The following is a 26088-nucleotide window of genomic DNA, read 5'->3' on the forward strand; positions in this document are numbered from 1 at the left end:
TTATTTGATACCACCTTAATCTATTGTTATTTTAAAACATGTAAATCTCTTTTTTCAATAGTTAAAGTCCCCCATTAGGCGTTGCTGTTTTTCTATTTGCATTACAAATTTAATTCCTGGTACTCTGTTATATTTGTTTAACAAATTCCAATAATCCATATTTTTCTCCATACAATACATACCCATTTGTACTGTACAGTTTTAATTTCTTCAGATATCCTCTTACTCTTACTCTTGTCTTTATCAGGATTTTAGACAACTCCTCCTATTTTTCCATCATACATACTCAGAATTTACTAAATTTATATATTCTGCACGTGTTTGTATGGGTTTCCTCCAAGTGCTCCAGTTTCCATCCAAAACATAGTAGTGGGTTAATTGGCTTTTGACAAAATGGATCCTAGAATGTGTGTGTGTGTGTGTGTGTGTGTGTGTGTGTGTGTGTGTGTGTGTGGGGGGGGGGGGTAGGGATTTAGAGTCTAAGCTCCAATGGAGCAGGGACTGATAAGCATGAATACATATTCTCGGTACAGTGCTATGTAATATCATTGACTATATACAAACAATAATAATAATTAGAATAATACTGTCCATTCATGTTTCTCATTTAAATCATGTTTCTGTGTCCACTACATCATAATACTTCTTTAAAATTATTGGTTCTAGTTCACTTATATTGTTTGAAAGGTTTCTAACATTTGTTACCATAGATGTATTGTTTTTTTCTGCCATTTATATTTTGAAGTACTGCCTTGTTGCCTGTTGTAACCCCACCATGCTTGTCTCCTACTTACCTTTAAAAAGCCATATTTCTTACCCACCACTTTTATTTTTCGCTCACTTCAATTCCTCATTTAAAATATCATCCAGCCTTGTAAGTTACATGTTGTAACCATTCTTTCCCATAGCGCAGCTGCATATTTCCCTTTAAGTGACCTCATCCCTACTGTAAAGCCTGCAGCAGATAGAAAATTCACCCCAGTTCTCCAAGAACCCAAAGTTCTTCCTACACCAACTCCTCCGCCACCTATTAATCTCCCTAAGCTCCTGATGTCTTTCAGATATAGCATGTGACCTTGACTTTGATATTAGTACTGACGTGTAGCAAGACCACTTGCTCCCTTAACAATTTCTCAACCCAATCTGCAATACGCTGAACCTGTTAGCAGATCAACTGTTCTTTCATACACTGTCAATAGGCACACACTGGGAAGTTCTTTGTGGTATAACTATTTATAATAAACTGTTTGGTTATCAGCATACAGACATGACAGTTTTTACTTGAACAACAACATTATTAGCCCATTCCTGTACAACAGAGTAAATTTATATAATACAAAGTGATAACACACTAACACATTTAGTAACAGCGCCACCCGCTGTCCCTCCAGTGTAGTCACTCAAACAACATAAAGGCTCAGTCTGCTGTAACATCTCAACAGAACCAAACACATGGGAGACCGCAAACTTTTCGGCATTCACAGTCTTGACGATAGATTGCACCATCTGTCCTCGTAATGATTGCATCCCCTACCACCAGAACCTCTCTGGCCTTTTCTGCAAGAGGAAGTATCCTGCTCCAGAAAGACTGCTCCTAAACTCACATCCTGAATGTGAACAAATCTGCAATATTTATTGGGGTGCGTCAGATCAGGGCTAGCCTCTCTGACACTCTATTTCTTCTATTATCTTCTTCTAACTTCTCAGGATCTCGCTTTCCTATGCCTTCACCCCAATCTCCAAAGGCACAAGCATTTCTAGGTGCACGTCAGCCAATGTAAAAATAAGCTTTAGACACACAAACGTGCCACATGCAATAAAGACAATCCTGATATCCTATGTCAAGATAAACAGTATCTTGGGAGAAAACTGAAGTTTAATTTAATGAATGTGCTGGTCCTAGTGGTAGTAGGTTGGACTTTGCTGATTACACTATGCACACTGCACCTCTTCAGATTTTTCTGCCTCTCCACATTTTAAGATGCACTTTAGTTTGTGGAGACATCTCCCAGGAGGGAAGACTAGGTACTCCTGCAATGCTCAATGGGTGTGCTTTGGAAATGAATTCCATTGACTTACTGTATGTTAACTATACAGAATAGAAATACTTTCAGGCTAAAAGCAATCTTAGAAAATGAACAGGTTTTCATTTAGAATATTTACAATATTGTGACTATTAAATTACCTAAAGCTAGTTTAACATAAGATGATTATTACTGCAACATTAGAATATTCAAGTGCCAGAGTATTATTTTAATGTAAAGTATTAGTTTATAAAAAGACAAATGCTTAATTTAAAATTAGGCTATAAATATTTATAAAGTGTCAACATTCTAATAATTTAAGAAAAATAAGAAAAGTACTAATTTAATAATAATGAGCCTTGTCACTTTTACTAATTTCATTTGATCTAAGCTCATGTGATCTTAACACATAAAACACAGCACACTTGAATGCAATATTGTGGGCAGCACAGTGGCCTAGTGGTTAGCACTTCTGCCTCACAGCACTGGGGTCATGAGTTTGATTCCCGACCATGGCCTTATCTGTGTGGAGTTTGTATGTTCTCCCTGTGTTTGCATGGGTTTCCTCCGGGTGCTCCGGTTTCCTCCCACACTCCAAAAATATACTGGTAGGTTAATTGGCTGCTATAAAAATTTTTACCCTAGTGCCTGTCTGTCTGTCTCCCTCTCTGTCAGTCTGTTTCTGTTTGTGTCTATATTAGGGAATTTAGACTGTAAGCTCCAATGGGGCAGGGACTGATGTGAATGAGTTCTCTGTACAGCGCTGCGGAATTAGTGGCGCTATATAAATAAATGATGATGATGATGATGAATGCTCCAAGCTCACTTTGACACAACTGGCATATAGCCTGTACACAAACTCAGATACAGATTTAGCCTCTTGTATATGTATAACAGTGAAAAATTGTACAACAAAGCAGTAATTTCCCATTCTCAATTACTTACCCAGACCCAATCCACATGAAAAGAAACCCCATCATTTCCTGTATGTACTGTACTGAACTTGTAAAATTGAACTCAAAGTTGTGGATATTAAAGAGCAAGACCAGATTACATGCCAGCAGGCAGTATCCGTACATGAATAATGGTAGTTTGAAGAGAAGGTTAAGATATCAGCTCACAATAATTTCTTGGGAGACGAATAAGCTTGCTAAAGATTGAACGACTTTATAAGTCTTTCTGCTGTGACGTTGGGTGACGTTTCTCTCCCGCCGCTCTGTATCTGCAGTCTCCCTCCAACAGTCACTACATTGGCTCCCCATACCCTACAGAATTAAATTTAAACTCCTAACCCTCACCTTTAAAGCTCTTAGTCAATCTTCCCCTGCCTACATCTCCAATCTCATCTCTACCTACACTTCTACCCGCCCCCTCCGCTCTGCCTCTGACCGCCGACTCACTACTACTGATCACCTCCTCTTACTCCCGTCTCCAGGACTTTGCCCGGGCTGCTCCCCTGCTGTGGAACGATCTTCCACGTTCCATCAGGTTAGCATCTACTCTCAAAGGCTTCAAGCGTGCCCTTAAGACTCATTTCTTTATTCAAGTCTATCAGTCCTCCTCATTACTTCCTTGTCCTGGCTCTCTCCCCCAGTTAGTACCACCCTATTTGTGTCTCCCCCTTCCCTTTAGGATGTAAGCTCTCATGAGCAGGGCCCTCTTTCCTTGTGTACTCCTTCTACTGTTCCTTCACCCTCTGTACCTCTTGGCCTGCTTCACTAGCCCTGTTTTCCCAGTTTTCTTAAGCTTTGGCCTTCTTCTCGCTGATTTCTACCATCCCTTTCACTATCTGTCCCATATATAATCTGGTTGCTTTACCTTGTTACCTGTGTTTGTATATATTTTTGTATCATGTTGTGTCTTGGTTCTGTTTTCTGTATATGTAATGTACGGCGCTGCGGACCCTTTGTGGCGCCTTATAAGTCAAAGATAATAATAATAATAATAATAATAATAATAATTGAATAATACATTATACATAATTTTGAAAATGGTTTTCCCTGATAACCAGAACAACCACAATTGACCTCATTTAGAGTTAGGAGCAAAGCAAAACAAAGGAGCAAATTTGCTCCCAGGCAAACCATGTTTTAATGCAATGGGTGCAAAAGCATTTATTTTTTTTTTCTTTTGCATGTAGGGGAAATAGTGGCTGCTTTTGCATGTATCACACAAATACTGGACAGCTTTATTTTGACACTGCAATTTAGAGTTGAGTTGGACATGCTCCCTCCCAACTCTAGATTTGTCCTCACATTTTAAATGTGTCCTCTCACAGCAGCTCAACATGGTTTTGTAAAGGTGCAAATTTGCTCCTTTTTGTATTGGTCCTAACTCTAAATGAGGCCCTGAGTGCCTAAGAACCATCCGATACACAGTAATGAAGAGTGCATCAATCCAACTAAAGAAGCAATACAAATGATTGTTAGAATACAATAGAATGGCCAATAGAGGATTTTAGACTTTTTGGAGTTAAGAACTAACAAAAAAGATGTCAAAGAAGAAACAGTTTCAGGAAACACATACCATGATATCACACATACACAACATTGCAGCTTATTATGTTTACATAACTTGCGGTCTCCGATATTACGTACTAAGTACAAACATCCTGTAATGATTACTTTATAAGCAAAACAGTATATGTTTTGGAGAGTGATTGCTTACACATATTTTCGTAGCATATTTGGACTTGTTTAGAACCTGAATTGACAATTCTATAAACATAGCTGAAGCAGCCTCCTTGAATTTCAGATCTAGTTCATAAAAGATGACTATTAAATACCCTTTAAGATAAATGTCCCAAATATTTTATCATTACAGCATAACCAGATAACTACATAAACTTCAAGACTGCTACTGCATAACTCATGTTAAAGCTGTTTGAACATGAGATAAAATCTTTAAAATCGGAGTCAGTATTAATAAATAACACTTTTACTATGCAAAAAGCAGATCAAACACTTCTTGGTATTAAGTCAAAAGTGTTTTCTCACCTCCCTCTTCTCCAGTGAGCGGTTGATGTAGAATGATTTAGAAGCTCTGAACTTTTTTCTCAGTGTGGACAGACGACTTCTAGTGTTTCTGACCTCCCAGAAAGAAAACTCCAGAAACTGAAGGGATCGCTAAGCATGAAAACAAATCAGTATGGTTAGATATAGCACTTTTATTAGTATACACTTAAATATATTTTTGTGTGCATTTGCCATATTTAAAAGCATTGGAAAGTCTACAACAATCAATAGAACACTTGCAAATAACACATGTTAAATGCAAGTAATGTATCCATGGGCAGATAAACAACGATATACACATAGGTGAGCGGCTTTACCTATGACACCATACAGTCACGATCTTCCAGGCTTTGCAGCTCCCTAGCTTCCCTGCCAACTAGGCAGTGGTCCACTTTTGGTTGGCTCACTTTGGCAAGCTGGGCCTATCTTAAGACACCAATATTTTTCTCTGGGCTTTTGAGCCCATCACTAATACTGGCTTGCCTGAAATTGAAATCCCCAAACAGCATCACGAACGAATCTCTCTTGAACCCCTGTGTTAGTGTTTTTAAAAAGGGTTGTTTACCCACGCCTTCCCCAGTGGGGTTTCACATTTGCCAGGAGAGGGCTACTACTTGGCACCCTTTTTGCTAAGGGATGCCCTAGGAGCTACATATCTACGCTACATGTCCTGAAGCCCCCTGCTGGTATTGGCTAAGTTTTGGAGTGGGTGTAAACACCAGGAGAATGGGGCAGTTAATGGTTGGAAAGTGGCTGGATCTGTATTAAACACAAAGACAAAAGAAGCACTGATTCCTCTCTGGCCACTGGAAGCTCTTCTTCGGGACTTGGTTAAACCTGAACATTGACAGTGACTGCTGCACAACATAAGAACATGAATGAAAAACCTGTACATGGGGCTATAGATCTTTATTACTAGTGAAAGGAGAAAGACAGGACCCGTACAATTTTGACTTTTACTACGTATGCCTTGTGCTGGGCCTTTCACCACACATTACATTGAGCGAGTTTCTTTTTTTCCAAAAAGCTACTCTGCTTCATGAAGAATCACCGGGGTCAAGCACAGAAGACCAGCGGCTGAGCATTGAGGACAGCATTAGATTGAACCCCTGAAGACGCAGAAAGATGGTAGGGCCCTGCTGGGCACCACCTCTACCAGACCCACGCCCGCACTCCTATTCCTACTGGGCATTAGGCCTGAGCCGCAATCCGGGCACTAGGCCTGACCCTCAGGTAACGTGGCCCCATAAGGGAAATAGTAGGCCCAGTGTATGGGGCACAAGGCCTCAGTGTTAGAAGGGGTACTAGGCCCTATAGCTAGAAAGGGGCACAAGTCTCCGCCGTATAGGTTAAAGGGGCATTAGGCCTAAAGGTTAAGGCGGCATTAGGCGTATTAGTTAGTTGGGACAGAGTCCCATAGTTGGTACAGGACTAACAGCCCTAAGGCTAGTTGGGCACCGAGCTCTGTTAGGAGGGACAGTATGTCCCTGTTGTTAGAAGGGACAGTAGATCCCCGTTGTTAGGAGGGACAGTAGGTCCCCGCTGTTAGGAGGGAGTTAGGCCCTCGTGGTTAGGAGGGTGCTAGGCCCTTGGTAGTGAAGAGGACCTTAGGTCCTGCTAGTGTCTGAGGGCACTCGCCCCTTAATGTGATGGGACACTTGGTCCCTTGATAGTGGGTAGTTTAGTTCTTGGAAGTAAAAGCGACTTATAAGGTCCCTTTATCCAGTCTGGAATGGCATCTAAAGTACTGAGCCCAAGAGAGGCGGGCTTAACAGCCAGGGGTTCAGGCCGCAGGCGAAGGCCTGCGGAACGCCTGAGTTCCAGCGAATCCGGAGAGCCAAGAACGGGTGAGCAGTAGCAGGTACAGTGTATTCATAGCTGTCTCTCAGGATCGGGTGAGTACCTGGGGTGCTGGGAAGGGGATAGTAGATGGCCATGGAGAAGCAAGTTAACCACACCACTTAGAGAGGTGTCTGATTTTAACTCCCATGAACCTTTTGGGAAGCTTAACTTTGTGTGTCCCATGTACCTGGTACAAGTTTCTTTGTTGATAATGACAGCCACATCTTTCTGTCAGACGTATCTATATGTTAGAATTGCATAGCGATGTGTACATCTCAAAATGCAGACATAGAAACATACATATACAAACACTTTTTATCGTATACGTAAAAGTTTCATTTTTAAATTTAACTGAAAAGAATAGAAGGCTAATAAAGAGCGGTCTACCACATTTACTTTAATGGGTGTTTCAATCTTTAAATATTATCTGTAATAAAGCTTATATTTTACCTTGCTTCATTATTATGGCCCCTGAAGAAACATTTTGTAGGAGCTTCTGTGAATTTCAGTAACAGCTTTATGGCTGTGTATCTTTTCAAAAGCAGTTTTAGTAAAGGGTCAGCAGCTTTTACTGATACCAGAGCACTATGTGTAATGACGGTGAAAGCTTACTACAACACACATAATTCATTGCCAACAATAACAACATTGAACAATGTATGTCTCCCCCTGCAACTTCATCACCAAGTTGGGCGTAGCATGGTTTCATCAGCTAGTGTTTGCATCCTGAGAGCTAACAACTGCAGAGAAGTTAGCAAAAATGCAGTTTAGAGCGATAGATGTGGGCAGCACAGTGGCCTAGTGGTTAGGACTTCTGCCTCACAGCACTGGGGTCATGAGTTCAATTCCTGACCATGGCCTTATCTGTGCGGAGTTTGTTTGTTCTTGCTGTGTTTGCGTGGGTTTCCTCCGGGTGCTCCGGTTTCCTCCCACACTCCAAAAATATACTGGTAGGTTAATTGGCTGCTATCAAAAAATTGACCCTAGTCTCTCCCTGTCTGTCTGTCTCCCTCTCTGTCTGTCTGTGTGTGTGGCTATATTAGGAAATTTAGACTGTAAGCTCCAATGGGGCAGGGACTGATGTGAATGAGTTCTCTGTACAGCGCTGTGGAATTAGTGGCGCTATATAAATAAATAATTATGATGATGATGATAATGATAGAGGGTGGGCCAGTGAGTTCCAGGTTTCCAAGTATTGCCTGTTGACTATAGCAGACAAGGAATTTTACACAACAGGAAGCCAGGCATTAGTGAAAATTGTAAACTAAAGCTCAAAAGTACTATGTTGTATTAGGACATATGTATATCTGGTTAGAATATATTTAATGGAAACCACTTTCAAAGTGTAATTGTCTTTTAAGCTAAGAAACACTTTATTAGGTCACCTTTCAAAAAATAAATTTGCTCCATCTGAAAATGCCTTAAGTAACTGTCTCAGTTTGATAAGGAACGTATTTGTATATTGCATTGTTGTGTATTGTTTTGGGATACAGTAGAGCTCAGCACATATGTGTGATTTCATGACGTAGAACTTGGGAATGTCATACACAAGAAAACTATTTAAGTCTTATTGCTATAGTACTTTGTAAAGATGAAGGGATTGAGGAAAATTGGGAAAGTCGCACAACTTGAGTGGAGTGAGAACACCCTTTGCTATATGATTTAATTCTTGCATCATATATTCTAAATCAAGGGGTGCATCATAGCCTATAAATAATATGATTGAAAAAGAGAAAAGGAAAACAAGATATTTAACAATGCACTGCTCATTCCACGGTTGATAATCAATGGGATTATAATAAGAGGTTTCCAAAACTATAACATTTTCTTTTATTGTTAATCATTAAAACCATCAGATCTCAGTGAAATATGACAAACAAATGTGTAAGTGATAAGGTGACAAAAAAGTGTCTTTTAAAATAACTGAAAGCACCCTTGAGTCTCTCTTAATTGTAAATAGTATAAAATATTCTAAAGGGACTGATATATTACAAGTATAATAACTATCTTTTGAAGTTCTCAGACAGATATATATGCAATTTTTTCTTCAATGTATAATCCTTAATTATATGTTCTGTAATCACCCTGATCTATGGTTTAGATAACAAATAAGTGTCTATTACATTCAGCCCGATACTTGTATGCACATTTTATAGAGCAGAAAAGCCCAGAGTTATACAACTGTTTGGTGCTACCTGTAATATTATATATCGTCTACTATGTTTCCTTTTTTGGTAACATATAAAAAGTATCATCAATGTAGCCAAATTCTAGTAACACTATTACGTTTAGAATTCAAATATCTGAATTATAAAGAACAGATTAATATAGCCCTCACAGTACTCAGGTTCTAGTGACAGGTCAGATGGTAAAGATCCTCCTAATCACTGAGTTAATTAACCGGACCTCTATAGGGATTTCAGCGCTGAAAAGCACTAAGAGAAACTTTCGCTGATTATCGGTATCTCTAAAAACATTATTCATCTGTTCAAATATACAGATATTATCGGGTGATCAATTTCTTATTATTATTCATGATTTTAAATGGACATAATTAGGGTGCATCAGTGAAACCGACGCGCATTTTGCTGGTACTCAGCTTTCTCACGGCAAACCATACTATGTTGTATTAGGACATATGTATATCTGGTTATAATATATTTAATGGAAGCAACTTTGAAAGTGTAATTGTCTTTTAAGCAAGGAAACACCTTATTAGGTCACCTTTCAAAAAATAAATTTGCTCCATCTGTAAATACCTTCAGTAACTGTCTCAGTTTGATAAGGAACGTATTTGTATATTGCATTGTTGTGTACTGTTTTGGGATACAGTAGAGCTCAGCACATATGTATCTGGCCCTTGAAGGAGAAGAAGCAAATACAGGGCTCAGGGGGAATGATCCGGAATGTACAATGCAGGAAGAGATGAATGCAACTCTGCCATCTTCCTAGCTTCCATGTCTGGTAGAATGGGAGAAGAAAAGGAGGAAATTGATCTTGGATGGGGTGAGCCATGTTTCAGTGATAGTGAGGAGGTTGAGATGAAAAGGTAATGGATTAATAATTATATTTCTCAGCCCATTGTGCCACTACTAGTGTCTTCCACTCAGTTCAGATCAGAGCCTAGTGACATTTCTTGTTCCATTCATTCAATTAGCCTGACTCAAGTGTTCCTTTAATTTTTTAAGCGGTTGCAGTGTGGAAGAATATTGAAGGAGACCTAAATTAGAGTACTTAGTTGGTTAGCGATGATGGAAGGGTAGGTCTTCTATGCTCACGGTGCTCGCTGTGCTTTCCAGCAAGCATTTGCATCAGATGGCGCTACCAGCCATTCCATGCTCACTGCATCATTGCCCCGACCACTTCCAGTGGCCATATAATTGCTTGCTTAGATTGGGGCAGAGTTCGTCAGCAGAGAGACCAAGAAAAAGAGCTTGGGCAGAGGCAAAAACTGGAGATGGCGGCAGGTTTGTCAGGACAGAGATGGCCCAGTCAATAAAGAAGATGTCGGAAACTGTGAAGAATGCTGAGAAGGAGCCAAGAGTATTGAGTCAAATCAGAAGACTTCAGCATCCTGCCAATGACAGCAGGATGAAGGCAAAGTGCTGTCACAGTTTCCCCTTAATCATGTCAAGAGCAGTCAGACCAGGTAAGGCCTCCCTTGCATTACTAATTTAGGCACTAGTTCCATGGCATCAATAATCCAGGCATTAGGCTCAAAGACACCATAATTTGGGCACTAGGCCCATGGGCACCAGCAGTTGGGGCACCAGGCCTATGAGCACCAGTTAGACATGCATTAGGCCCATGACAACTTTCTATTCAGCCTTAGGTCAGGGATTACCAAGTAGGGCCGAACTGGGACTAAAATCTACCCTGGCATTGAAAGCACACAGGCCCACCTGTTGTGGGCTCCATGCACTATATTGTTGCACACTGATGCTGGCGCAGTGCGTGCTGCTGGTGCTGTACAATATGATGTACTATGAGTGTGTGTGTGAGGGGGGTATTTATTTCTCATAATGACCCTCAACATTACATTGTTAGCACCCCAATTACATCAATTAATACCATGACAATACATTATTAGTACCCAAGTTTCAGCAATAAATAACCCCACACACACTCATACTACATCAATACCCACCCACATTCCAGCAACCAGCATCACCCCCACATTCCAGCAACCAGCATTACCCCCCCATACAGCAACCAGCATCCTCCCCACATTCCAGCAACCAGTATCAACCCTCACATTACAGCAACCAGCATCCTCCCCACACTCCAGCAACCAGCATCACCCCCACATTACAGCATCCGGCATCAACCCTCACATTACAGCAACCAGCATCACCCCCCACATTACAGCATTCAGCATCACCCCCCACATTACAGCTTATAGCATCACCCCGACATTACAGCGTTCAGCATCACCCCCACATTACAGCATCCAGCATCACCCCCACATTACAGCATCCAGCATCACCCCCACATTACAGCAACCAGTATCACCCCCCACATTACAGCAACCAGAATCACCCCCCACATTAAAGCAACCGGCATTACCCCCCACATTACAGCAACCGGTATTATCCCCCACATTACAGCATCCAGCATCACCCCCCACATTACAGCAACCAGCATCACCACCCACATTACAGCAACCAGCATCACCCTCCACATTACAGCAACCAGCATCAACCCCACATTACAGCAACCGGCATCACCCCCCACATTACAGCAACCAGCATCACCACCCACATTACAGCAACCAGCATCACCCTCCACATTACAGCATCCAGCATCACCCCCCACATTACAGCAACCAGCATCATCCCCCACATTACAGCGTCCAGCATGACCCCCACATTACAGCAACCGGCATCACCCCCCACATTACAGCAACTGGCATCACCCCCCACATTAAAGCAACCGGCATCACCACCCACATTACAGCAACCAGCATCACCCTCCACATTACTCCTCTCCTTCTTATTAGCAATACTAAGCCCCTAGTACACTACAACATTGCCGCCACCAACACGGCACCCCATACTACAGCAATACCAACAATTATACAGGCTCCACTGTAGGAAAACAATGTTTTGCTTATTTCAAACATCCCACAACATAGCAACAACAGAATACTTACACACATATAGTTAACAGGTACCCTTTTCCCTTAATTATATAGTAATTGCAGAATTTTCATGAATCATTCCACATGAAAAAAAAAATCATCAGAATTTATGAAAAATATATCAGAAAAAACATAACTATTGAATGAGCAGTTGAACCCACACGGCCGCATTAAACATATTTCCATCTGCTGCAAAATGTCAGAGAAAAATATTTTTTTTACAACAGTAACTGGATATGCGTCATTTCTATTCATTTTAAATAACACAGTATATAAATTAAGGGGGATAAAGGAGGTGGGTGAGAGATAATTGGATGTGATCCATCAGTTTGATTAGATAGGAAACATTTAGATTATTTACATGGAGATGTCTACCCCCTTGACTCACAGGCAGGGCCAAAAAGAGGAATTTTGGGCACTGGTTCAGCAATTTATTAGGGCCCCTGTCATATTCAACAATGAGAGAATTGCCTTTGGCAGAAGTTCATATTATACCACATCGTAGTGCCCCCAGTTCATATTATGCCACATCGTAGTGCCCCCAAGACATATTATGCCACATAGTATTACCCTCAATTCATATTTGGCCATGCAGTAGTGCCCACAAATCATATTATGGCATAGTAGTGCCCCCAAATCATATACCATACAGTAGTGCCCCCAAATAACATTATGCCATAGTAGTGCCCCCAAATCATTAGTAGTGCCCAGACAAAACCTCATTCACAAATAAAAATTGGTACTGAATATCAGATACTGAGAGTGTGAGTCCCAGGAGCAGCTTAATACACCATTTAAGCTGGGTACACACTACAGAAATTTCGACCAACTTTTTATGCCGAGCGATTTTACATGCGACTGATGGTCCGATCGCTCGGTCCATGGACTGCATACACACTAGCCTTGTTTAGGACGATAAAGGGAAGCTACACTGTCTCTTCATTAATTCCTATTTGTAAACCTACAATGGCTACAGTAGTACAAGAACAAGCAACTGCACTTCTCCTGCTTGCTGTGGCAAGAAGACTGCTGGTACGAAATCAAAGAGAAAGAAGGAGAAAGAGTAGATCTTGTTGGAGCAAAGATTGGTTCAAGAGGAGAGACACGTTCTCTCATATGCCCCTACTACAGGAGATATGGGACAACAACCCAGATGATTTCAAGAATTTTCTTCGTATGAATGATTCAACTTGGACCGTGAGAAGATGGCAAATGAAGAGAAGTTGTTAGTGGGGGTTGAAGCAATGGAGACGGAGACGCAGTCACAAATGGTGGTGGAAGGGCCAACAAATGTTGGAAAAGTTAAGGTGTGGGTGGAGATGCTCAAGAAGAATGTACTGCAGTTAAAAGAGCAAAGTCAATGAGCCCAAGAGAGATGGAGATGATGGAAAGTACTGGACCAGTAGGACTACGACTGTCAAAAGCAAAAGTACAGAAAAGTTAATAATAGAAAGGAATTGATAATGCAAAAACTACTGCGATTACTGAAGGAAAAACTTGGAAAGAAAAGAAATAAATTCCAAGTCCAGAAGAGGTGGTCGGACTTTAAAAATAAAGAGGCAAGGAGACTGGAGCGAATCCGTAGAAACATTAAAAAAAGTGAGTAGCACGTGTAGTCGTGTAGTGTACCTGTTTGAAGGACTTTATGTATTTCATTCTACTGTCACATGAACCAATGCAAACGTATGATTATTGTTTTGTCAGAAGCAAGAATTAACGGTGACAAGGCCACTGTAGATACCATAGATGTAATAACACCTGTTATAAAACAAGAAAAAATAAATGTGCCAGAGGGACCACAACACAAACTGATCTCGAGCAATGTGCAAGGTGAGCACATTTCAGGTGTTGGAATAAAACTTGTATTAACTTTATTACAGATATAGAAGCGTAATGGTAAAACATTTTTATTTTCTTTCTTCATAGATACCATCGTCATATCCGATGAAAGTTCGAAAGAAGAAAAAAATGTTGCCAAGCTCAACGATTATTTTAAAGAAATGAAAGGAAATATTGCAAACATTAAGAAAAAAATCAAAAACCTTGATAATACTTTTGACGACATGTATATGCTGTCCCCTCTGTGCATTCCCATTCTTCATTGCTACTTGTGTTTTATGATGGCTTTTTCCCTGACTTACTTGACATACTGACATACCCTGACATACTTATGATGTCTTTCCCTTTACACTTTCTTTTACCTATGCCCCTGCACCATCTTCTCCTTTGGCCCTCTCACTTAACCCACTGCAACACCTTCTCCCCTGGCTCTCTCACACATCTTCCTGCAACACCTTCTCCCCTGGCTCTCTACACGTCTTCCTGCACCACCTTCTCCCCTGGCACTCTCACACATCTTCCTGCAACACCTTCTCCCCTGGCTCTCTCACACCTCTTCCTGCTCCCCCTTTTCCCTGGCTCTCTCATCCATCTTCCTGCACCACCTTCTCCCCTGGCTCTCTCACACCTCTTCCTGCTCCTCCTTCCCCCCTGGCTCTCTCACACCTTTTCCTGCACCCCTACCACCTGGCTCTCTCACCCCTCTTCCTGCACCCCTTCTCCCCTGGCTCTCTCACCCCTCTTCCTGCACCCCCTACCCGCCCTGGCTCTATCACCATTCTTTCTGCACCCCTTCCCCCCTGGCTCTCTCACCCCTCTTCTGCACCCCTTCCCCTCCTGGCTCTCTCACCCCGCTTCCTGCACCCCTTACCCCCTGGCTCTCTCACCCTCTTCCTGCAACCCCTACACCCCCTGACTCTCTCACACTCGTAACAACCCCCCTTACGGTCCCATGAATGAGGTATCTTATACTGCTATCTTGAAACAATATGATAGTCACCTGTATGTGATAGGGTTTCAAGTTCCTCCAATGTTTGAGATCTTAGCCCTATCACTGTAATTAATCGGTGAGATATTTTTTTCTGTTTGTGATAAAAGGAGAAGAAAGACACTTGATTCTAAAGCAATGCGAAAGTTTGAGAAGACTGCACATTGTATTTTAACTCAATCATTCACATTTGGAAATATTCCTGCTTTCTTAGTTATTGAGCATATTTTTCAGAGCAAATCTATGAGTATGTGGTATAAACCGGAAAAGGACAATATTCTGTAGATTTTTAGAGGTTTAGCAAGCAAGTAATCTTAAAATGATTCTACATAACAATATACACTGCAAAAGAGACACTGGGGTCTATGCATCACTAAGATGCGGTACAGCTAAATATGCATTGCTGCACATTGCAGTGATGCATATTTAGGTACCACTAAGATGCACCATGCCAGGGCTACTCTGGGAGCCCCAGCGAAGTGACCCCTCTCCTGTGATCTCTTTTTCCTGCTTACCAGCAGCTTAGCGCTGCCGGTGACAGGAGGGAGTGCTGTGCGCACGGTAACAGATTCTGCAAAGCCAGAGAGGCTTCAGCAGCATCCCATAGAAAATTACAGGTAAAGCCATCCTGAGATGGCGTTACCTGTCCGTGCACTGCAAAGCTTTTCAAAGCTTTGTGCATTGCAGAACATCGCAGTCCCCATAGTAATCTATGGGGACTGCGATACTGCACGATGTCAGCCTAAACGGAGGAGATTTCATAGAAATCTCCTCCATTAGGCAGTTAATAAATAGGAAACTTACTTAAAAGATGCAGAAACAGCCTTTTCCGCATCTTTTAAGTAAGTTTTTGCTTGATGCATAGACCCCACAATGATTCAAATGGTAAAATCTCCTAGGACAATAATTTAGGAACCTGGAGTAAAGGAAAAACAATATACTTATGATACAGTTCTACATTTTGAGTCACAAAAATGAAGATTGCACTTTGCTTTTAACAGATCTTGCTGTGTTTATAAAAGTAATCCATGGAGTTTAAGAAGTAAAATATACTCATGGTCAGCACACCAACAAACTTAGTTTTGTTTACATTACAACTGACTTTATGATGTACTGTCATCTACTGTAAATAATACATAAACCCATCCTCATATATCAAGCAGTAGACTAATTTTTTGATATCTGTAAAATGTGGTTGTTTATTTTATGGTTACATGCTACAATATTCTTATTAAAATATTTTTAACAGTACACATTCAACTGAACATTTCATACTTCCTGTGACAGGTAAACAGAGTCTAAGCAGATTGTCCAATATTTGTTCAGGAAAGTTGCCATGCCAACCCCTTATTTCACATCTCACGTCAGTGCATGACACCAAGGCCCTCAGTCATCTCTTAGTGACGGCACTCATGGAAACCGATCCGCATTGACAGGGCATTGATTTACTAGAAGGGTTAACATGGGAAGCTTTGAGTCCAAATATCTTGCACATGGATTGTAAAATATGCATGTAAAGAATCCCTTCTATGCCTGGAATTGGGGATCAATGTTTAAATGCATCTCTCAAGGACAAATTTCATTTTACCTATGCTAATGGCATTCTTACTTTGCAAACAAATTATACATATGGTTATTACAGTACATGAAGGCAAAACTTTTAAAGCAACCAATTGCAGTTTATCAATGTTGTACATTGTTCATTTCTGACTGTATAATTACAAGAATAAAGCACACTACTAATCAGTGTGCATCTATAATAAGTTGCAACAACTATAGCTAAAGTCTTAGGGCCTGATTCATTAAGGATCTTAACTTAATAAACTTCTTATTTTTGTCTCCTGGACAAAACCATGTTACAATGCAAGGGTTGCAAATTAGTATTTTGTTTTGCACATAAGTTAAATACTGACTGTTTTTTTTATGTAGCACACAAATATCAACTTTAAATTTCAGTGTACAAATAAGCTATCAAGCTATCAGATGATGTGAGGAAAACTTGAATTAATTTGCATTGTGAGGAGGAAAGTTATGACAATGGCTCTGGTTGTATAGCCCCAGCCAAAAAATTATACCTACAATTCACTCCTTTTCTTTATTATTATTAATAGTTATATAGCACCTACATATTACGTAGTTCTTTATTTAATCAGTCATAGCTTCTATGGATTTTACAATCTATGTGGTCTATTAATCAAGACTTGTCCATAATGAAGATTTTCAATCGCCTAATTTATGTTGAAAGGGTCACCGGGGCAACTAAACAATGTTAAGCTCCCTGGTGATACTGGTTGGCAGCGGTAAGAGGTCTCTCCAGCTCGCCAGGCCCATATAAGATACCTCTGCACTGACTTGCCAGCTCATGCATACGCACTGGAACTAGAAGCCTGGACTTGGTCTTCCAGTTCCATATTCAAGAAAAAAAGAATAAAAGTAAAAAAAAAAAAATTGAAAAGAAATATCATCTTTATAAAAAAAAAAATGGAAAAAAATCCTTTTATAAAGCATTTTTTCTGGTGGTAACCCTTGGTTATCCCCTTCTACCATGACAGACTGGGCAATAGTGATCACCAGCAATAACCAGCGAAAAACTATCACCGGCAATGAGAATCAAACCCATTGCCCAATCGCTGTGAGGTAGCAATGCTAACCACTGTGCCACAGTGTCACCCAATATGTTTTGCTGCATATTTTTACATTCCTTACACTTTCTAAACTGATGCTTACAAGCAACAAAGGTAATTTATTAAGCGCAACTGATGTACACTAAATGCTTTGGTTTTGCACTGATGCACTATGGTCCATGTAGCACTATATGCACTAATGGTACATATATCATACTTCAAGGTGCTTGTCTACACTCCCCTCTCAGGAGACGCCTCCACAAACCAGAAGGACACCAAATAAAATTGTGCAAAATTGTAAACTATTATATTTCATGTTAAAATGCTTATTTGCTTAACTTTGCATATGGCTTATGTTATTCACAAGAGTGAGGGGATATAGGGCTTCTCTGCCGTGCTACAACATGGAAGCACAAAACAGGTATTACGAAAAGTTTACATTGACTTGAGTTGGTGCAAAATGAAGGTCCTTTTGTGGAGTGGAAATGACTGTGGTCCACTAGATACGCCTGAAAATGAGTCATCTAAACAACTTAATATAAATAATCTCTTTGTCCACAGTGAAATATAATTTCTGCATTGGTCGGTAAAATGAGGCGCATTTTCTGTATTTCAGTCTTCATTCAACCCAACTTATGAAAACTGCTGGTCCCCTGCAAATGCGATCATCATGCTCCATAATGCTACGTGGCCCCAACAGAAACCTAGACTGGCTTGTGCAAATTAAGAACCATGGCAGTTTTAAAGCTGCTTTTTTAGCAGGCTTTTTGTGCTGCGCAAATTACCACCAATGTTTGTAGGGTATTTACATGTACCCTTGTTACCTCAATAACGGCTGCACATAAGAGGGTTCATTTAGAGTTGGACGTACATCTTTTTTGTGGGTAAAACATGTAATTCTGTAAAGAGCATATGCACAAATATGTGTTCACATACAGCTGTATGTAGACTTTTGTGTATCTTATACTTAAGCTTCTTAAGCCTGGAGAGACGAAACAGAGGAGGACTGGGACGGGGTAATTGTAGGCTGGGTACAGTTTGGGCATGTTCACATAAATGCAATTCACTTAGCACTGAATGCATACACAGATACACCTGTTAGGATGCATATGTCTTATGGGTTGTTGGAGAGCTGGTGCAGATAGGCACTGATAATGACTATCAATATACTGATCTCTCCAGCCCATAGTAATTAATTTATCTGTGTGGTTACTATATTATATGAATTTGTAGACATCTATTTTCATTACTTACATGTAAGTTCCATTTAGTCTACTGCAGAAAAGAACAGATGTTTGTAGTTGATTTAATTTAATTTTGCTTGTATTTGTGTTTTTAATTTAATTATATTTTATAAGGAAAATGTGACCTATACATTAATTAATAACACTGTCAAGACACTATTCTCTCTTGTGTAAATAACTTTGTTATAATATTCTATTTTGTACAAATACCATTTACTACTAACACTGTCAAGCTCCATCTATCCCTAAGTTTTTGTGGGACATAAGTTACACACTTGCTACGCCAGCATCCAATCACAGATGACTCTTTGGTGCTGCATCATCTAAAACTTTGTGTCTTATCCACGTCATAACATCAGAGCACCAGTGCCAGGGGAAGATTGCTCATAGGCCTTTCCGGGAAGTTTCCAGGTAGGCCGGTGGCTTAACGAGGCTGCCTTATTTATCACGTTTTTGTTTTGTTTTTTATTATTACTATTTTTGTTATTATTTTTTGTATATATTTTTTTTTCTTTATACCCAGCAGGCTGGCCAGCGGTTGGGGCGATCAGCTCCCGTGGGGGACAGGGGGTGGCAGGCAGGGGCTGTGAATGATTGTTTAAGAGAGAGAGATGAGCGCGGTGGGGGTGATTGTTTAAGAGGGAGCAATGAGCAGGGGGGGCAATGAGCTGCACTTGGGGCTATGAATGGAGCGGTTTGGGGCTGCCATTTTGACCATATTTCTATTGCACAGTGTAAAGATGCTTGATAAGTGTCCATGTCCAGACATGTACAGATCCAATGTAACAATGTGGGGGGTGGGGTTGGATGGAGGATGGCTCCTCTGACTTCCTTCACATGAAGAAAATGTGCAGTGCATAGTACAGTGTGTTAACTCTATTACACCCATTCTCATACTCACTAGCACCATGTGTAGCTTCTAAATGTAGATTATATACCTGCCTCTATCTCATCTCTGAATATATACTATAGCACTGGCAGCATAAATAATCACTTGATAATAGAAGGCAAAAAAACCCAAAGCAATAGTCACTGCCCAAACTGTTGCAGATACAGATTTTTATGCAATTTTTACCTGAAGAAAATAATTGTTAGCCCTGTACTTCAATACTGTATATAGGCCAGGTTGTCCAACTAGCAGTTCCCCATAAAATGCTTTGGTCCCCTCCCATCCAACTTCTATTGCTCTAGTGCAGTGGTGGGCAACTGACGGCCTTCTGATCCTCACCTGTGGCTCTCGGGGGAGGGCCAGGAGGCAATCCGGTCAGTGGAGAGATACAGGCAGAGAATCACAAAGCTGCCTGTTGCTGAGTGGGGTAGGGACTACGGAGGCTTTCACGAAACTTCATTATGCAGTGATGAAGTCCACCCAGACAGATGTCAGCGGAACTACAGAATCAGGATCAAGTAAAGGTAGTAGCAACACGCAACAGACTAACATGCAAGTCTAAAGAGTACAAATAAAATACATAAATTATACTGTTGAAGACTTTTTTTTTTAATAATGGGTATTCGGTTTCCTTACATCAACATTACAGAGCATCATAGCAATATCTGATGAGCTGATATGTGTCTTCAAAATACAACCTTCCATCTGCAATTGGTCCAAAAAACCCAGATTGTAATATTTGTAAAAATTATAATATATTATACAGCTTGTAAATTAATTGTGTCCCTGGACATCTTATGATAAGTTATTTTTCAAAAACTACAGGTACACACACTGAGCACACATATATGTGGGCAGCGCGGTGGCTTAGTGGTTAGCACTTCTGCCTCACAGCACTGGGGTCATGAGTATGATTCCCGACCACAGCCTTATCTGTGTGGAGTTTGTATGTTCTCCCCGTGCTTGCGTGGGTTTCCAAAAACATACTGGTAGGTTAATTAGTTGCATTTAAATTGCCATTAGTTTCTCTCGGTCTGTGTGTGTATGTTAGGGAATTTAGATTGTAAGCTCCAATGGGCCAGAGACTGATGTGAATGAGTTCTCTGTACAGCGCTGCGGAATTAGTGGCGCTATATAAATAAATAGATGATTATGATAGAGGGGCAGACACACTGAGCACACATATACATGGACAGTTACCCTAGGCTAATATACTTGTAGCGCTCCCTCGCCTTTCACCGCAGGCTAATAAGTGGTAGGCAAAAACAAATTTGTCCTTAATTTAAAATCCAGCTTCCTTTACCCCCCCCCAACAATGTTTACATTTGCGTGTTTTCAAAACTCAGCAGCACTTGGCTTTATAAATCGGTCACATTGATCTTTGTCATTCGTTTCATTTAATTAAAAACATAACTGTTTAGTGGCATGGGGGTGTCAATGAGCATTACTTGATGGGGGGGCTACACCTATCGCCATATCATACCAGCTTTTCCTCCCAAGGATGATGCATGTAATGGGAATTCGTCAAGATTAAAACCTTACTACATTTTACTTTCCTGTTTTCTTTTTACTTTTCTTTTTCTTATATTTTAAAATGAATTTCAGTTTATGCCATTCCCTGTTACAATTTTGCTCCCCCAAAACATCTTGCACCTTAGGCTGCAGCTTAGACAGCCTATTGGATAATTAGGCCCAGGGGCAGGAGAACATCTGCATTTTTTTTCCCATTAAAATAGGCTGCTGAGTATTGCCCCCCGGGCTAAAATTTTGCAGCCCTCCCCTGAATAAGCCCTACATACAGGTACAGACACACTGGATGCACACATTTACAGGGGACAGTATGGCGGTCACAGGAATACTCTCTGCATTGTATGGCGGTCACTAGAATGTGCTTTGTATTGTATATTGTAACCGCATTAGAGGAACAGATGACATCTCCTAGCGTAGATGGTAGTGTATAGAAGCAGAAAAGTCACACAAGTCTAAGGTTCTGGTACAACTGGGCTCAGAGAAAACAAAGAAACTTTCAACATAAATTCGTTGCCTGTCCAGCACTAACTAAACACACAGGAAAACCCACTCTCCCACACACATACAAAACATGTAATTGCTCACCATTTGCAGAGTCTTTCAGGAGGCATCCAACCTCCTTCCCAGGTCTGAGAGACTGCATGTCCAGCCTGACTGCTATTTAAACACACAAACACAGCGCAGTTGCATATCAGCCTACACTTAGGCTAGAAGCCCAAAAGATCCAGAATGGGCCTAATGAATAGAGTCTGCCCTCTCTATCCATCCATAACTCCAGGGACCCTCAGCAGTTTTTCCTACAGCTGAGAAACACACTCTGGGAAGCTTTTCCCACACACATAAACACTTTTAAAAGTACACAAGACAGAAAGCCTGGGACATAAACCTCTGCCATTCAGCACTTTCCCAGTGCTTATGTCACAATATGTATCACTAATACTTGCCAAATTATTATGCAGAACAGTATAAACCTTACAATACAATTTGTATGGCGCATCCATTGGGGTATTTTCGTTTCGTTCGGTAAAAAAATAAAAATTGAATTGTTAGTGTGTACAAGTAATCACAGTTTTATGTGGTTTTTTTTTTTTTTAAAAGATATTTTATTGAGTTTTACAATACAGACAATGAGGGAGACAAGCAATACAGATGAAATAAAACTATAAAGAAATTTCCACATAATAGAAGCAGCGGATTATTATCGATATGTGAATACTAAAGTAGATTTAAAGAGAGTAGGGGGGAGAGGAAAGAGAGAGAAAAGAGTGAGAGTAAGAGGGACAGGGGAAATCACTAGCCAAAGCGAAGAAGAGAAAAATGTGGAGAAGATGGTGAACCATGACAAGGTTTAAGTTTTGGAAGCTCAAAGGCCTTAAAATGAAAGAGGAGGGGAGGCTCCGTGATGCTCGGTCCAAGGATTCCAGACCTTATCGAATTGGACAGGAGTATGGCGGAGAATGCTAGTCATATACTCCAAACTTGCCAAACGCGGTTGATAACCGATGACAGAGAAGGAGGACACGGATGTTTTCAAAATAGAGCAATTTGGCGTCTAGCAGCACTAAGTATATGTGTAATAAGTTTCTGAGTTGATTTTGAAATCTTGGGAATATGACGCGGGATTAAGGAATACGACAGAGATGGGGGAAGAGAAATCTGAGTGACATCGGAAATCAGCCGATGGACCGACCTCCAGAGAGGAAGTAGTTTCGGACAGTGCCACCAAATATGAGACAGGGTACCCTCCCGACCTCATTGGCGCCAGCATAACGATGAGGAGCTTGGATATATCATATGAAGGCGATGAGGCACCAAGTACCAGCGGTAAAAAATCTTGCGACTGTTCTCGCTTATTTTGACGCAAATAGAGGACTTTGAGAGATTCAGACGAATCTTAGTCCATTCCCTGGGGGGGAGCGACTCCCCCATGTCCTCCTCCCATTTGAGCTCGTGAGAATCCTTAGGGGGGCAATTATATTTTACCATAAGGCAGTAGAATGTAGAGATCAGGCCCTGAGAAGAGGAGCTAAGATTGCAGAACGAGACAAGGGGAGAAGTTAGGTGTATATCAGCGACTGAACCTCGAATGGAGTTATACAGATGTCGAAGTTGTAGATATTGAAAGAAGCAGGACGAGGGAATACAAAAGCGCGTTTGGATATCAGAAAAAGGGGGAAAGATTAGCAGCAGTATGATATCGGAGAGGAAGGTGATGCCACATCGCGTCCAGTGGGGAAATTGGATCGGGCGATTATGTGTTTTTTTATAGTAATTCCACCCCTAACCAAGAAGGGTGGATTAGGAGGAATAAAGGACATTGAGAGGGTGAACCTCTTCTTGGGAGCTAGTGTACACATCACCATGGTTGGGGCACCCTAAAGTTTTGCATACAGGTGGGCAGGGGCAATGTGTTTTTTCTTTGATTTATACTGTAAGGGAGACTTTTTGAACTGGTGGGAGACCCAACTACTATTAAATTAATGGTAACCCTGGGAACTTCCTGCTGAAGGAATATGCTGCTCCACTCACATAATCAATGCATGTACTCCACCCACTGGTGTTGTTGGCTGTGACTGCTTGTGTTTGCTTTGCCTACTTGTGTGTTAGCTCTGCCAACTGTGGCAGGCAGACTCTGTCTACCATTGCATTTTGTATTGCCTAAAACCAATGTGGCTAGTGCTAATGGTGTGCTAATTCCGCCTACTATTTGGTCCGCCTACCATCTATTTGGTCCTGCCTACATGAGGTCACTTTCAGAATTTTTTCTAGAGCCACTTTAAGTTCCCAATCCGCCTGTGACCAGTACAGTGTGTTCATAAAGTATATTGATAGACAATGGAGACAAAACATCACTAGGCTGTACAGGCTAACAGGCAGGTGCAGGCTGGGAGATGTCAGCCTGGGGGGGCGCACAGGCGGCCGCATCACATGACACGCGATGCGGCCGTCGGCCTACCCCCCGGCCCTAATAGCGGTAAGACTGAGCGGCCCCTCTGCCCCCCGGGCCAGCCCGCCCCTGCTAACAGGCATTAGATTAACTAGAAAAAGGGCCTAAGAGGGGCAAAGCTAGAAGACCCTATGAAGTCTGCAGAAGATAACAGGGCCACTTGTTTCCCACCAATGGTCTAAATCATAAAACTCATTATATACAGCACATTTAGCAGCATTAATACAATTCTGAGATATTAAGGAAACATATGCTATGATCTTGAAAATAACACTAATTTGTTCTGTTCTGGCAATTTATGTAAACCTATATATACTTGTTCATATAGAAAAGTTCTTTCACATAAAAGGGACACTACACCAATTACAATGATGTAGCATTATTCTGTACTGCATACGAGGGCAAACACTAGTACTACCATTCTTGTGTACAGAGCAAAAATAAAAACCTATATGTTGCTTTACACAGCTGGGATGTGTTCATTCATATTACAAAAATACAAATCTATAAACACTGCAGCCTTGTCAGCAAACTAATAATTACCACAGCAAGGATAAATAAATGTTACTACCAAGAAAAAAAGATTCATATATTATTAAAAATAAAATGGAAACTTAAAAATAAAATTGGTATCCAGAAATCAATACAACATTACTAAAAGCCACCTAGTAATACATATTGCATTGTAGATAAGTATGCATTATTAAACACAAAAGAGATCATGGAAAATCTAACAGATATGTTTTACCTTTCTCTCTGGCTCAGAGAACATCCTGGGATTACGCTGTACAGGGGCTGAAGGAGGAGAAGGTGATCATCAGGACAGGAGCTAATAGAAGTACAGAGGGAGAGACTTTTGAACTATGGAAAAAAATCCCCACAAACGCTGACGTCTGTAAGAAGCGTGCAAGCTCTCACTGTCAGGAAAGTAAACAACACTGTCATTATGGAAAGAAAGTACATTGGACCAAAACAAGCAGCAAGCATGGGCTAATGCAACGGGTCCTGTCAGTGTTCAGAGAGCACTCAGCTGTAAGGAAGAAACAGCCTTCTCCAGATAAAGTTGCTGCTTGAAACATGGAAATCTTATCTGTGACAGAAACATTTCAATTCTAAGATCATATAGATGGTTCTTTATATCTCAAGAAAATATTTTTTTTTTTTTTCCTATTTGTGTTGGTATTTGCTTGATCTGTTAATAGCAACCAATTAACCTACTTGTATGTTTTTGGAGTGTGGGAGGAAACCGGTGTACCCAGATGAAACCCACGCAAACACGGGGAGAACATACAAACTCCACACACTGTCAGATCCCTAGGTAGTTAATCAATTTCTAATCCTGGGATTAATTTCTAATCCAATCAATAATATCGTTCTGAGGGTACTATTTGAAAACTCACTTGAATCATATAACTGTCTCATTCATACACTGGTCCCTCATTCATTCACTAAGAGTGGCCACATCAACGTTTCTCATGTTGCCAGGTTAAATTCCTTATTGTTTTGTCATTCTAACTAGCGTTCTAAGGGGGGTATTCAATTGTTCCGAAATCCCGCCGCGTAAAAACTACTACCGTTATTACGGTAATAGTTAGTTGGATTTCAGCTCGCGGCTCAGGAAGCTGCAAGCTGAGATCCAGCGAGAAAATTACCGTAGTAACGGTTTTTCCGTGCACTACTCCCGTAATAACGGGAATAGTGCGCGGACTGCGAGATTTTTGGCATTTCCGATGACAATTGAATACCCCCCTAATAGTCTATTATAGTCAAAATCAGAAGCAAATACATATGCATGGTGTTTTGAAACTTTCGCTTTGCAAGGCAAACCGAGGGGCCCATTTGATTGGTCTTTTAGAGTCAGAAAACACATCCCTGTCATTATGTTTGACTTGGTAACTTGTTGTTTCTTATTGGTTGCTATACTAAAGAATTAGAAATGTTCACTGACCCCCGTGTTCTGGTTTTGGATCTTTATTACCTTCATGTTTTGGTTTTGGTAAAACTGCC

The 26088-nt window shown here is 40.8% G+C and overlaps 1 protein-coding gene across 3 annotated transcripts in view; it reads right to left on the reverse strand.

The window, feature by feature from the left end:
* The window catches only part of RGS14 (regulator of G protein signaling 14), a 90783-nt gene extending 65877 nt beyond the window's left edge, over window positions 1-24906 (reverse strand). For 2 of the 3 annotated variants that reach the window (XM_075209195.1, XM_075209191.1), the window contains exons 1-2: window positions 24830-24905; window positions 5021-5149 (exon numbers count right to left, since the gene is read on the reverse strand). In XM_075209195.1, coding sequence (XP_075065296.1) covers window positions 5021-5149; window positions 24830-24853 — 153 coding nt within the window. In that variant the 5' untranslated portion in view covers window positions 24854-24905. Of the gene's footprint in view, window positions 1-5020; window positions 5150-24829 lie in introns of all 3 variants that reach the window. The other variant, XM_075209192.1, reaches the window with a different exon arrangement.
* Between the last annotated feature and the right edge of the window lie 1182 nt (window positions 24907-26088).

This window comes from Mixophyes fleayi, chromosome 4 (genome assembly GCF_038048845.1).
Source record: "Mixophyes fleayi isolate aMixFle1 chromosome 4, aMixFle1.hap1, whole genome shotgun sequence".
In the NCBI taxonomy this organism is placed as follows: domain Eukaryota; kingdom Metazoa; phylum Chordata; class Amphibia; order Anura; family Limnodynastidae; genus Mixophyes; species Mixophyes fleayi.